We start from the raw sequence: 15885 nt of genomic DNA, 5'->3' as shown, positions 1-15885 counted from the left end.
TGTTGCGCAACACCTGTGATTTCCCTGTCGATTGCGTAAAGACAACAAGAGTTGCTTCCCCTTACTCTCATCGTAAGAAGACTGCAAAAGATCGTCCTGTCGCTGTCAACATGCCGTTCATGCTGGATATACAGCTCGTTGTACAGGGATTCCTGTACTTGACAACTTTTGTCTTGGGTTTTGTTGTGTCTATACCACTCGGGGTTACCACGGTAGGTGCTGTCATCCATGTATTCTTGTGAATTTTACGAACAATATCTTGGCGGGTCGTCGGGTCATGGCGACGCCCCTCAGGGGTGTTCTTCATTTTGTTTGGTTGTAGATAAGATATCACCAGCTTTTCAGATGTTGATAAACAAATCGAAACCTCCAATGTAGTCCTAAATATTATAAACGAGTTCGGTGACTGCATGCACCCTTTCACAAATTTCGTGTTCAAAAGATTACAACATTTGCCTTGAAAGAAATTTAACCTAATCAGGAAACGAACATAAATTCATTTTTTGTGTGTGTAATAACTGCAACATCGCTACCTTATATCACAAAATGTGTGTCAAGGATCTATGCGATAGCAAATAAAGGAATGTTAAGCCATGCAGGAAGTAAATTCCTTTTTTACTTGTCCCTGTATTTTGAAAATTGACCAGTTTTACATTTTTACACTATATCTATCTCACATATAGTAAGTTTGTAGCCCTATTATTTTTTAATGTTACATGAAATGTAGATTCTTAATATTTAAACTTGTTCAATGTCCAGCTGATGTCTGTAAATTGAAAAAGAAGAAGTAAAACAAGTCATAGGATATGTATACTCTATGAACTTTGCTCTCTCTTAAATTGTTTCCTGAGGAAGAAAGATTTTACCTTGACTAAAAATTGGAAAAATATGTTATTCACGTTGAAATCTATTGCAGACTAACCACAGGCCAAATATAATAAATTATCACATAAATTTGGAGTGAGTGAGTGAAAGCTAGGTGCTAAATGCAGCTGTCAGCAGCCTGTAACTATTGGTTGGTTGGTTGGTTTGTTGTTTAACGCTGCACTCAGCAATATTCGAGCCATATGACAGCGTTCTGTAAATAATCGAGTCTGGACCAGACAATCCAGTGATTAATGTCATGAGCATTGATCCACGCAATTGGGATCGATGACATGCATCAACCAAGTCAGCGAGCCTGACCACCTGATCCTGTTAGTTGCTTTTTACAACAAGCATAGTCACCTTTTATGGGAAGTATAGGTTTCTGAATACCTATTCTACCCCGGAATCTTCACGGGTCCCTGTAAATATTGAGACTGGGCAAGTCAAACAAGTGAGTGAAAACATGAGCTATGATCCATCCATCGGAGCATGACGACCGGGTAGAGCATGACAACCCAGTCCTCTTTAGTACCCCTTGATGACAAGCACATATGACCTATTGTACCAGGATGTTCACAACTGGAGTCTTAGGTGAACAAATAAGACAACACACAGGCAATTTGTAAAATATATTTAATTTCCACTTGTGTGAAGAATACCTTTAACATGGGACATTGGTGCTGGCAAGTGTGTGATTTATATTCTCCCTGTCAATGGTGACGATGTGAACAAAATCTAGGATGACCATAAGGGCTTGTACAAGTCCAAATTTACTAACCGGGTAAGGGGTGGTCGGGTAGCCTCGTGGTTAAAGCGTTCGCTCGTCATGCCGAAGACCCGGGTTCGATTCCCGACATGGGTACAATGTGTGAAGCCCATTTATGGTGTTCCCCGCCGTGATATTGCTGGAATATTGCTAAAAACGGCGTAAAACGTCACTCACTCACTCACTCACTAACCGGGTACCCGACACCCTTTTACTCACCATAGGCCTCAAGAGTTGGGTACAAAATGTTTGATTGGGAATTGTTTTACTGGAGCCCTGGCAATAAGTATTTAGATACATATATAAAACATTCTGATCATACATACACTGAAGTTGAATGAAACCAGTTAGTGGTTGGTTGGTTGGTTTGTTGTTTAACGCAGCACTCAGCAATAGTCCAGCTATATGACAGCGGTCTGTAAATAATCGAGTCTGGACCAGACAATCCAGTGATTAATATCATGAGCATCAATCCACGCAATTGGGATCGATGACATGGATCAACCAAGTCAGCGAGCATGACCACCCGATCCCGTTAGTCGCCTTTTACGACAAGCATAATCACCTTTTATGGCAAGCATGGGTTGCTGAAGACCTATTCTACCCCGGAATCTTCACGGGTCCCAGTTAGTGTAACCATGGACTATTATTATCCGAAGTGGGAGGTGGATATAGGAATGGCTTCTGTCCGTCTGACCTTCCATCCATATTGTTTCGTTTCAGAAGCAAAACTCGGAAAGCGTTTAATATTTTATTATTAATTTGCATTTGTATCAAACAACTGAATTGGAGCCTTTTGAATTTGATGGTTGTATTTGTGTTTTTTAGGCAACAAATTCAAATACATGTAACATTCGTTTCTGGAACATAACTTGGAAACTGTTTAATATTTTATCATGAAACCTTGCATATGTATTAAACACATGCTGAACTCGATTTGATATTTCTACGGAATGAGCTTCACATAATGCTACAAATCTAGTGACACAACATTTTCAACATCCAACCAGCGGATTGATGGGTATGGGTAGCCTAGTGGTTAAAGCGTTCCCTCGCCACACCGAAGACCTGGGTTCAATTCCCCACAAGTACAATGGGCTTCAGCCCATTTATGCTGTCCCCCGGCCGTGATATTGCTGGAATATTTCTGAGACCAGCAAAATATATACTCACTTACACAATGGGTTGATGATGCTGAATTTGGAAGCTCTTTCTTTCAGATAAACTTCGGTGGACAGTGTATTCTTTATGGAGACATTAAGTGGCAAAATGCAACATATTTTAAGTACACGCCAACAGACATGCACAACTGCAACTTTTCAATATATCTCAATGTGTTCGGGTGTATCTTCTACAGCCTTGGGATGGTAATCTACCATGGCTATGCCCTGACAAGGAAAGACCCAAACATCGGGTGAGTGGAGCTTTTTCATTTCATTATGTGAATATTGGTACCATGTAGAGACCATAGCAGCATGTCTGGTTACATTTGTCCTCCATCTTGGGTAAAGTTTACATTTTCTAATTCTTCTTCCACAATGACCAGTGATGATTTTTATGTTTGTCGCACCATTGGCATAAGAGGCTTTACTGCCTTAATTCTGCATCAACTTTCCAGTTGAAAAGAGGGGCGGTCGGGTAGCCTAGTGGTTAAAGCGTTAGCTCGTCACGCCAAAGACCCGGGTTCGATTCCCGACATGGGTACAATGTGTGAAGCCCATTTCTGGTGTCCCCCGCCATGATAATGCTGGAATATTGCTAAAAGCGGCGTAAAATCGAACTCACTCACTCACAGTTGAAAAGATGGTAAGCCTTCTGACTGGGAGTCTTTTTTATTGTTGTTTTATTGTCATGCATATGGTGGTAGAGCTGGTAACATATTCTGTAAATCGTGAAATTAATGCGTCTCCAAAAGAATGCGACCGCTGGCCCCTAGTCAATAATGCGACTCAATATGAATGCGACACCCCCCTCCTCTCAAGCATCAGTGGATTTATATCTAAAGAAAATGTCCTCTCAGGAGAATCCTCACCCTCATCCAACCTTACATTAATCCAATCACACACCAAATAGTACCGCTCATTAGCACTGATTAGAATACTTCCGCTAAAACAATACATGCGTGCTCGTGTCGGCCTTTGACGCAGTCGCAAAGAACAAAGACACTGTGTTGCATGGGTGGCGTCTGTCTGGACTTGCAGGTGTGATCACTGATGACCTAAGTGTGTAGAACTCTTGTCTTGACCCCAGTGTGACAATTCACAGGATGTAATTAGTGTTTGAGTGGCATTGTTTATATACTTGTTACAAGTGCTGCTCAATAAACAGTGATGTGGAATACATAGTTGTTTGTTTTCAGCGTATGTCTGAGTTGGTATTTTTGCTATCCAAAATGTCTTATTGTTGATATAAATGCGTTGTTTAATAATGTGAGCAAAGACCACTTGCATTTTTCGCATTTAATTCACGCTCGCATTAATTTCAAGATTTACAGTATATGGCATTACCCTTTTTGATCACAGATCATGCAGATGTGGCATAACCCTTCTGTTGTTTCAGTTCACAGAGTGAGTGAGAGGTAAAATTGAATCATATCATCCGTTTTGCAGACTTATGGTGATTACCTTCTGATTGTATCAGGTCATAGAGGTGACCTAACCATTCTGATTGTTGTTTCAGGTCATAGAGGTGACCTAACCATTCTGATTGTTATTCAAGGTCACAGAGGTGTTTTAACACTTCTTATTGTTGTTTCAGGTTACAGTGTGAGTGTGTGAGTTTGGTTTAATGCTGCTTTTAACAGTATTCTAGTTATATCGCGGCGTGTCAGCTTAATGTGAAAGGAAAGCCCGAAGTGATGCAGGTCTCAGACATTTACCACTTCGGAGAAACCCACGAGCACGGGTATGGTGCTGACAAACCTAGAAACATAATCTGGGCGAACCGGGATTCGAACCCACAATCATAGGTTTCTGGCGTGCCCAAGGGACGCAACTCTGCACAGCTAATTGTGGCGCCTTAGACGACTGGGCCACCAGTGCCCCCTTCAGGTTACAGAGATGGTATAACACTTCTTTTTGTTGTTTCAGGTCACAGAGGTAGTATAACACTCTTTTTTTCTTTCTTTTTCAGGTCACAGAGATGGTATAACACTTCTAATTGTTGTTTCAGGTCACGGAGGTGGTATGTTCTTTCTACTTGTTGTTTCAGGTCACAGTGATGGTATAACACTTCTAATTGTTGTTTCAGGTCACAGAGGTGGTATGTTCTTTCTACTTGTTGTTTCAGGTCACAGTGATGGTATAACAGTTCTAATTGTTGTTTCAGGTCACAGAGGTGGTATGACCTTTCTATTTGTTGTTTCAGGTCACAGTGATGGTATAACAGTTCTAATTGTTGTTTCGGGACACAGAGGTGGTATAACAATTTTAACTGTAGAAGGTGGGGTAACGCTTCTGATTGTTGTTTCAGGTCACAAATGTGGCATAACCCTTAAATTTTTTATTTCATGTAACAGAGATGGTCTAACCATTCCGAATGTTGTCTCAGGTGACAGAGGTGGTTTAACCCTTCTGAATGTGGTTTCAGATCACAGGTGGTCTAACCATTCCGACTGTTGTCCCCGGTCACACAGGTGGTATAATCCTTCTGAATGTTGTTTCAGATCGAAGGTGGTATAACCCTTCTGAATGTTGTTTCCGATCACAGGTTGTATAACCCTTTTGAATGTTGTTTCCGGTCACAGGTGGTATAACCCTTCTGAATGTTGTTTCCGGTCACAGGTGGTATAACCCTTCTGAATGTTGTTTCCGGTCACAGGTGGTATAACCCTTCTGAATGTTGTTTTAGGTCACAGAGGTGGTGTTACCATTCTGATTGTTGTTTAGGTCACAAAGGTGGTGTTACAATTCTGATTGTTGTTTAGGTCACAGAGGTGGTGTTACCATTCTGATTGTTGTTTAGGTCACAGAGGTGGTGTTACCATTCTGATTGTTGTTTAGGTCACAGAGGTGGTGTTACCATTCTGATTGTTGTTTAGGTCACAGAGGTGGTGTTACCATTCTGATTGTTGTTTAGGTCACAGAGGTGGTGTTACCATTCTGATTGTTGTTTAGGTCACAGAGGTGGTGTTACAATTCTGATTGTTGTTTAGGTCACAGAGGTAGTGTTACCATTCTGATTGTTGTTTAGGTCACAGAGCTAGTGTAACCATTCTGATTGTTGTTTAGGTCACAGAGGTGGTATAACCATTCTGATTGTTGTTTAGGTAACAGAGCTAGTGTAACCATTCTGATTGTTGTTTAGGTCACAGAGGTAGTGTAACCATTCTAATTGTTGTTTAGGTCACAGAGGTAGTGTAACCATTCTGATTGTTGTTTAGGTCACAGAGGTAGTGTTACCATTCTGATTGTTGTTTAGGTCACACAGGTGGTATAACCATTCTGATTGTTGTTTAGGTCACACAGGTGGTATAACCATTCTGATTGTTGTTTAGGTCACAGAGGTAGTGTTACCATTCTGATTGTTGTTTAGGTCACACAGGTGGTATAACCATTCTGATTGTTGTTTAGGTCACACAGGTGGTATAACCATTCTGATTGTTGTTTAGGTCACACAGGTGGTATAACCATTCTTATTGTTGTTTAGGTCACACAGGTGGTATAACCATTCTGATTGTTGTTTAGGTCACAGAGGTAGTGTTACCATTCTGATTGTTGTTTAGGTCACACAGGTGGTATAACTATTCTGATTGTTGTTTAGGTCACACAGGTGGTATAACCATTCTGATTGTTTCAGGTCACAGAGGTAGTGTTACCCTTCTGATTGTTGTTTCAGGTCACAGAGGTGGTGTTACCCTTCTGATTGTTGTTTCAGGTCACACAGGTGGTGTTACCATTCTGATTGTTGTTTCAGGTCACAGAGGTAGTGTTACCCTTCTGATTGTTGTTTCAGGTCACAGAGGTAGTGTTACCATTCTGATTGTTGTTTAGGTCACACAGGTGGTATAACCATTCTGATTGTTTCAGGTCACAGAGGTAGTGTTACCCTTCTGATTGTTGTTTCAGGTCACAGAGGTAGTGTTACCATTCTGATTGTTGTTTAGGTCACACAGGTGGTATAACCATTCTGATTGTTTCAGGTCACAGAGGTAGTGTTACCCTTCTGATTGTTGTTTCAGGTCACAGAGGTAGTGTTACCATTCTGATTGTTGTTTAGGTCACACAGGTGGTATAACCATTCTGATTGTTGTTTCAGGTCACAGAGGTAGTGTTACCCTTCTGATTGTTGTTTCAGGTCACAGAGGTAGTGTTACCATTCTGATTGTTGTTTAGGTCACACAGGTGGTATAACCATTCTGATTGTTTCAGGTCACAGAGGTAGTGTTACCCTTCTGATTGTTGTTTCAGGTCACAGAGGTGGTGTTACCCTTCTGATTGTTGTTTCAGGTCACACAGGTGGTGTTACCCTTCTGATTGTTGTTTCAGGTCACAGAGGTAGTGTTACCATTCTGATTGTTGTTTAGGTCACACAGGTGGTATAACCATTCTGATTGTTTCAGGTCACAGAGGTAGTGTTACCCTTCTGATTGTTGTTTCAGGTCACAGAGGTAGTGTTACCCTTCTGATTGTTGTTTCAGGTCACAGAGGTAGTGTTACCATTCTGATTGTTGTTTAGGTCACACAGGTGGTATAACCATTCTGATTGTTGTTTCAGGTCACAGAGGTGGTGTTACCCTTCTGATTGTTGTTTAGGTCACAGAGGTAGTGTTACCCTTCTGATTGTTGTTTCAGGTCACAGAGGTAGTGTTACCCTTCTGATTGTTGTTTCAGGTCACAGAGGTAGTGTTACCATTCTGATTGTTGTTTAGGTCACACAGGTGGTATAACCATTCTGATTGTTGTTTCAGGTCACAGAGGTGGTGTTACCATTCTGATTGTTGTTTAGGTCACACAGGTGGTATAACCATTCTGATTGTTGTTTCAGGTCACAGAGGTGGTGTTACCCTTCTGATTGTTGTTTAGGTCACAGAGGTAGTGTTACCATTCTGATTGTTGTTTCAGGTCACAGAGGTGGTGTTACCCTTCTGATTGTTGTTTCAGGTCACACAGGTGGTGTTACCATTCTGATTGTTGTTTCAGGTCACAGAGGTAGTGTTACCATTCTGATTGTTGTTTCAGGTCACAGAGGTAGTGTTACCATTCTGATTGTTGTTTCAGGTCACAGAGGTAGTGTTACCATTCTGATTGTTGTTTCAGGTCACAGAGGTGGTGTTACCCTTCTGATTGTTGTTTCAGGTCACAGAGGTAGTGTTACCATTCTGATTGTTGTTTCAGGTCACAGATGTGGGTGATGCCCTTCATCCTTGTGAATGCCCTGTTGACTGTTGTAATATTCATATCATCCTGTATGATCAGTGTGGGCTTCAAGGAGTTCTGTGACGGCCTGCTCCGAGGCACAGATAAGGGTGCTACTGTCAATAGGTGAGCATGCAGTTTTATACAGAAATATACCTGGGCCGAAAACCTGAAACAGAAATCAACCTGGTCCGAAATCCTGATACAGAAATGTACCTGGGGCAAAATCCTGATACAGAAATGTACCTTGGCCGAAATCTTGAAACAGAAATGTACCATGGCCGGAGTCCTGATACAGAAATGAACCTTTTCTGAAGTGATACAGAAATGTACCTTGGCCAAAATCCTGATACAGAAATATACCTTGGCCGAAGTCCTAATACAGAAATGTACCTTGGCCAAAATCCTGAATACAGAAATGTACCATGGCCGGAGTCCTGATACAGAAATGAACCTTTTCTGAAGTGATACAGAAATGTACCTTGGCCAAAATCCTGATACAGAAATATACCTTGGCCAAAGTCCTGATACAGATATGTACCTTGGCCAACATCCTGTATACAGAAATGTACCTTGGCTAAAATCCTGAATACAGAAATGTTCCTTGTCCGAATTCCTGATACAGAAATGTATTATGGCCAACATCCTGTATACAGAAATGTACCTTGTCCGAAGTCATGCTGCAGATATGTACCTTGCCAGAAGTCATGCTGCAGAAATGTACCCTGACTGGCCATGGCACAGCCCTGGACAGGCTGGTTTGGTCCAATCAACTGGATTGGTGACCAGTTTTGTCTGTATCCAACCTTTACTTAAAATTGATATGACAACTAACCACTCAAGTATCATCCAGCTGGTATAAGCAGCATTACATTGTCTTGTGTTTCCTTCCAGCTGTGCAGATGGCCAGAGGTGGAACTGGAACAAATTCGGCACCAACTACACGACTGACACCTATTTCACCTATCTCACAGTGACTCAGGTGGGTTCATGCAACAGTAGGAGTGTCACAAAGCAGGAAACTGATGTACACTAACACCTGGCAATAAGTTGTGAGGAGTCTGGGCCCCGTTCTATAAAGTGATAATAGCAATCGTAAAAGTCTGAAAATGCAAAAACAATTATACTGATATCTGCAAATAGTATTAGTTTATTAGTATTTTGTTTTGCATTGCTACACTAAATAGTGCCAAAGAGATTTACTGTTTAATAGGTCAATAATTATTATTGAAACATCTGTCATGTCTAATAGACCATAATTCACTGTGCAGAGTTGTGTCCCTTGGGGGTGCCTGAGACATATCGTAGTTTTAAATCCAAATTTTCCCTGATTATGTTTCTAGGTTTGTCAGCACCAACACCCTGGACTTGCATCCCTTCAGACTTTCCTCTCACATTAGGCAGACACATCCTGATAGAACTGAGATACTGTTCAAAGCGGCTTTAAATCAAACTCACTCATTCTATCAAGCCAAATTAATTGTGAAGAAAGCGAAGGCATTTGAAAATATAGGATGTTGATGTTGACATGTCGCTACATAGAGTATATGTGAAAATCCGGGGTAAAATAGGTCAACCCATGCTTGCCGTAAAATGCGACTATGCTTGTGGTAAGAGGAAACAGACTCGCTGACTTGGTTGATGCTTGTCATCGTATCCCAATTGCGTGGGTCGAATCTCATAATATTAATCACTGGATTGTCTTGTCCAGACTTGATTATTTACAGACTGGACTATTCATATAGCTGGAATATTGCTGAGTGCGGCGTTAAACCATAAACAAACAAACAAACAAACAAATGCTACACAGAGCTGTTCCATAATGTTTTCCAAATTGATTCACGATTAGGAACTTACTGCACTAACAACCCTGCCATCATGTTAATAAATCGTAATTCCACGAAAACTGCAACACAGTTCACTTCAAACTCTTGCCTTCAAATACTTTTATTTTCTATGAGGCACCTTTCAAAGACATCCTGTTTGGTTGGAATCATTGAGAAGGTACAGAGTTTGGTCGCCATTGTGGAGCGCAATGGCGGATAAAAAAATCTTTATTGGTCCGCTTACACAACGTGCTAAGTAATATTTTTCTTTTATTGTTGCACGATCTCAAATAAAAGTACTTGTATTTGAAGGCAACTGCCTTACTAAGTGAATCAGCAGTACAGAGATATTGTTACCACAGCCAGTTGCAGAAACTGTAATCACCTTCCTTTCGTTATGAAGTGGACATTGATGTTACAGTATGCAGGGCCCTGTCTCTTCAGTTTTACTAAAGTTGCTTAGATACTGGCGCATGTGAAACCTCACTTACTTCAGAAATGTTATATACCGTATTCGACGTAATAAGCGCCCCGCTCTAATAAGCGCCCACGGCGATATTTGCTTACATATTGGCTAGTGAACAATCCCAATTAGCACCCCTTCCGATTGATCAATGTACACAACACTTATTTATTCGCGTATAATACGCACTCGTGTCTTACATGCACCCTTAATTATGGGCAATTAAATTCTGGAAAATATATCTGTCGTATATAAACATTTCAGGCTGTCAGCATAAACCACGAAATTTATCCTTTAACTCTGTTTTTTTCACCAAAATAATATTCTAATAAGAGCCCCCTATTTCTAATTTTGAGAGCGCCCTGGGCGCTTATTACGTCGAATACGGTAACTCAATTATTTCATCATGAAAAATGAAACAAACAATGACATATAGGTAACAGCCAGGACCAGGTGTCTATCATTTCAATGGTTTTTAGAGTCTGAGGTGAGGTTTGCCAAGGACACTAACTAACCATTTCAATGATTAGACACCATGGTCCTTTTTAAACCATGTCAAACATTTATAGCACCTAAAATGCTTAAAAAACAGTGTTTTGTTAAATGCATTTTGAAAGATATTCAGGAACTTTATTCTCATTGTGAAAACACTGTGTGAGTTGGCCCTGTGTGATGCTTGTGAAATATGTTCCCCGAGCCTTTCGCACGTGCACCTTGCTCTTTGCCAACTGGACCATTTTGGACCAAATCGAGCACGTTTATCAATCACCAACAAATAACTTGACTATCCTGATGGGCCTATTGTGAGCAAACATAGCCCTTATCAAGATAATATTAATTTCTTGTCCCCCGCCGCGCGAAAGCGCGAAGCGGGGGATATAGTATTCACGACCGTCCGTACGTCCGGCCGTACGTCCCACCTGTTTGTTGCCGCGATATCTCAAGAACTAAACTCTGGGTTGTCTTCATATTTGGAACTATGGTGTATATACAGACTCCGCAGACACCAGTCGGTTTTGGTGACCTTGACCCCATTTTCAAGGTCACAGCAGGCAAATCTGCTTTTGGAGTTGGAAAACGGTGTTGCCCCGATATCTCAAGAACCAAACACTGGATTGTCTTCATATTTGGAACTATGGTGTATATACAGACTCCGCAGACATCAGTCGGTTTTGGTGACCTTGACCCCATTTTCAAGGTCACAGCAGGCAAATCTGCTTTTGGAGTTGGAAAACGGTGTTGCCGCGATATCTCAAGAACTAATCACTGGATTGTCTTCATATTTGGTACTATGGTGTATATATAGGCGGGGGACATTTCGTCACTTTGTGACAAATACTTGTTTTCTATCTATTCGTTTCGTTGAATCAAAAGCTACCAAATCACAAGTACCCATAAATACTACAATGCATTGAGTAACATACTGTATAAAAACTACATAAAACACATATTTCGCTGTTGATAAACGGATAAACAATTAGTCCTGATGTAAGTAAATATTCCGTGGCAGAATATTATATTCATTAGCCTTCAGTGATGGGTTCGTATCCTGCTTGCAACACAAGTTTTCGTGAAATTGTTATATAATCAATATAAATGATCAGGAAAAAAGAAGTTCCATCATTGTCAAGTGGTGTTTAACTAACACTTCAGTTAGTACAGTCAGAGTCATGGCCAGAGACAAAGGAACAATAGTTTAAAATCAATTAGTGTACACTGTGCGAGCTCTGATTATCTGATTTTGGGTAAGAACATAGCAACCCATGCTTGTTGTAAGAGGCGACTAAATGGATCAGTTGGTCAGGTTTGGTGGCTTGGTTGATGGCATGTCATCGTATCCCAACTGTGTGGATTGGTGCTCATGATGTCAATCACTCGATTGTCTGGTCCAGACTTGATTATTTACAGACCGCCATCATATAGCTGGAATATTGCTGAGTTTGCCGTTAAACTTCAAACAAACAAAAATCAAAGACCGATGTGTGTTTGTTCTTCACAGACTGCTACATGGATATCGTTCCTGGTTTGGGCAGCTCAGGTCATCCTGGGAATATTCCGATTTGTTCGGAACCGGCGCTTGCGATCTAAAGACCAGTTCCAAGACCCAGCACCCAGCATAGATTCGCCAAACAAGACACCATCAGACTTGGAGAACTTTGCATCGGTACAACCTTCAGCGTGATGCTAGTTTCAGATAATTACGTGACACCATCTCAAGCATGGTGGCTAGTAGGAGGATAACGATACCCCTACCTCGCGTATCAACACATACTGCGATACTTGAGTCATGACATGATATGTATTGCAATACTTGGTTTGTGCTGTGTTTGTGTGAACTTCACATTCCATGTGGCCTGGCTAACAAGTGGTTGAACTGTCAACCAGCTTATATTTAACTTGGGTTAAATTGATGATAATATTCTGTTTTGTGATAGCGGACGGGCCTAAGGGTAATGCTAACCTGAGTAGTTATCAGGCTGGCTTGTTGCAAACAGCCAACCAGCTTATATATATCTTGGGTTAAATTGATAAGACTCGTTTTTATTATGATAATATTCTGTTTTGTGATAGCGGACGGGCCTTAGGGTAATGCTAACCTGAGTAGTTATCAGGCTGGCTTGTTGCAAAAAGATACTGCGTTAACCCTCAGGCTGCCATATAGAAATATCCTGTGCACTATCGCTGTGCTGAGTTTTCTTGCGACGTTTGGAAAAATGCATACCTTCGTCTAAAAACTACACAACATTACAACGGCAAAACCCACAATTTCCAAATTTCACACTATAACAGTTCAATAATATCTCTAACTTATTATGTAAATATTATAACGCTTTAACTTGATTATGGGTATATAATATTTATTGCAAAAGTGAAGTTTAACAAAATGTCCAGGGTGACTATTTTGTTCACATTGCACATTGGGTCATTAGTGCGTTTCATCAGGTTCTCTCATGAAAAGTACTGCAAAGCGATCTTCAGCTTCAGCTGCCATTTTGTGTAAGGTTTCAGCAAAGCAGTTGTGGCACCTTTTGTGTTTTTGCAGACTTTGAGGTTTAAGAAGCGTTAATGGAATATCTAAGCATTCATATCAATATGAAAAATGGCAATGTTTAACGCAGACTGTTGTTTACAGATGTCAGTATGTATGTATGACTGAAGGATTGTTTTGTATCACACTTTGTGACTCGATGTGAGCAACATTATCTTGTACAAATACAGGGGCGGTCGAATAGCCTAGTTGTTAAAACGTTCACTCGTCACGTCGAAGACCTGGGTTCGAATCCCGACATGGGTACAATGTGTGAAGCCCATTTCTGGTGTCCCCCGCTGTGATATTGCTGGAATATTGCTAAAAGCGGCGTATAACCATACTCACTCACTCACTTGTACAAATACAGAGAAGAAAAAAGTAACTGCGGGACAATTGTCCAGATGGCATCCAGGGGGTTAAAACATGAACTGGTACATGGGTAGGCGTATTGTGTATTATACTGTCAGGTGGATATTCATGATGGATCTTTAGTGGCTAGAACATGAAATATAAAAAAAATTATCTATTTTTTACAATGTTCATGTGTACTTATTTACAAAATTAGATTGTCCAAAAAATATTTTCATCAGTATTGTAGGCAAATGTTATAACATGTTCTGGATAAATGACTTTGTTCAAAGTTTATTGTAGTTATTAGAGTAGTGATGGCAATTCATTGTGCAGAGTTGTTCCCCTTAGGTGTGGCAGAATCTTATGACTATGGGTTTGAATCCCAGATCCGCGCTGATCGTGATGTCAGCACCATACCTGTGCTCAGGGTTTTTTGCCATCTTAAACCTACATCACTTGGGGCTTTCTTCCCACATCAAGCTCACACGCCATGATATAACTGAAATACTGTTCAAAGTGACTAACCAAAACTCACTCACTTTTAGAATAAAACTTATTTGTGATGTATGCCCTAACGATTGTTTTGTCCATATACAAAATGTGCAAATAATCAAACATAGATTTGTTGCAGGGGTAGCTTCCCTGCACTATTCAGCAATAATCATGATGTTGTATTTCACATGTCTCGACACATTTAAAGGGTTTTTTAAGCCCCTCTACTTCAGGCACATACTACTTACCTGTGTTACTTTCACACAACTGTCACAACTTGTTTGTATTACTGGCTTCGTCCCAGACTGGGTTACGGGTGTCATGTGAAGCTTCGTTGAATATTAACGCATTTATTTTTTAAAATTATTTGTATCATGAAAATTGGCAAAACGTATGATTATTTTTGTCTTGCATTAGGACTTAGTGAAAACTTCGAGCTCATTGACATAACTATATGACATGACACTTTTACACTGACAGTGAATAGATGGAAATAGTTGTTCTTGGTTAGTATGTTTTAGACTTGTGTATTTTGGGGGAATAAGAACTGCCTCATTCTCAGACAGTGTTATCATGGTTATGGTTGTAGGCTTAGATTCCTGTAAGTTTCCCACACCTGTTTGAATTACTACATAACTCAGTGACAAATATAGGAGAGTTTCAGTATATTAATGTCACTATTTCTATATGTGTTGTGTCCCTGTTGATGTGTTCACGGTCGAAAGGTAAGAAACATTATACAAGCAGGCAATATCTTGTTTTGGTGTAGAAATTTGGACAGCCTGGTTGTCAAAGTAATTATTTGATATTTGTTATTGTTATTTTTAGTTATTGTAATTAAGGGGAAAATGAGATGTTGAAGTGTTTGTGTGAATCACCCCATATTGCTGTAGTTTAGTCCATGAAGCTTTCTTTTTTTTTGTCACAAATGTTTTCAAATGTTCTATATATATATGCCCATATTTTATTTTTGTTAGTGTTAAGTCATAATACTGTATGTCAAGTGTGATATGTCATACATCCACTATACATTTGTGAATAGATAATAATGTCCTTTTATCAAGGATATACTGAAGATCAAAAGAAGCTTCTCAAGGTCCCTTATTTCCTGCGATCAGCATATCTGCATATACTTCTTATTAGCTCAGAAATGTAGTATGAGTATTATTCCATGTCTTGAAATACATGAAGAAAACAAGGATGTAATACTTAAACATGTACTAACAAGCAAAAGTAACTGTGATCATAATTTATTGATAACTGGAAATTTGTCTTCTACCTGTACTCAACAAAACACTTGTCAGTACTGTGAAGAGGTTCTGGGATGACAATTTTGGAGTTTTGGCATTAAAAAAGAATGTTTTCCAATGTTCTTTACTTTTCCAACTGCTATACATCGCGTATGGGGAATGTGAAATAATCATACATTCACCATAATTTGTGTTTAAAAATATTTATTAGCGCAATATTAAATTTTTGTTCAATTTTATTGTAATATACATATAGAATACTGAACGAGCTCCCGTGTAATACCAATTTTATGAAACGAGTGAATAGTTGTGGTATCTGACGAGCGAAAGCGAGTCAGATACCACAACTATTCACGAGTTTCATAAATTGGTTTTACACGGGAGCGAGTTTAGTATTTTATTTATTACTTGCAATTTATAACGTTTTTTTAATTATACTGTTGAGTATGAATAGGCTGACACCTACATGATCCACGACATAGT

General features: G+C 39.9%; 1 protein-coding gene across 1 annotated transcript; it reads left to right on the top strand.

Annotated features, from left to right (window-relative positions):
* Positions 1–50: 50 nt before the first annotated feature.
* LOC124137074 (transmembrane protein 179B-like) lies at positions 51–15652 on the top strand. Its single transcript, XM_046503220.2, has 5 exons — positions 51–212; positions 2854–3047; positions 7969–8115; positions 8884–8971; positions 12278–15652. The coding sequence occupies exons 1-5, from the start codon at positions 111–113 to the stop codon at positions 12458–12460; spliced, it is 714 nt and encodes a 237-aa protein (XP_046359176.2). The 5' UTR covers positions 51–110; the 3' UTR covers positions 12461–15652.
* Positions 15653–15885: the final 233 nt, after the last annotated feature.

The sequence above is a fragment of the Haliotis rufescens genome, unplaced genomic scaffold (genome assembly GCF_023055435.1).
Source record: "Haliotis rufescens isolate VD_foot unplaced genomic scaffold, xgHalRufe1.0.p SCAF_3, whole genome shotgun sequence".
NCBI classification, from domain to species: domain Eukaryota; kingdom Metazoa; phylum Mollusca; class Gastropoda; order Lepetellida; family Haliotidae; genus Haliotis; species Haliotis rufescens.
The sequence above is the reverse complement of the archived record's forward strand: the minus strand, read 5'-3'. Positions and strand labels throughout refer to the sequence as shown.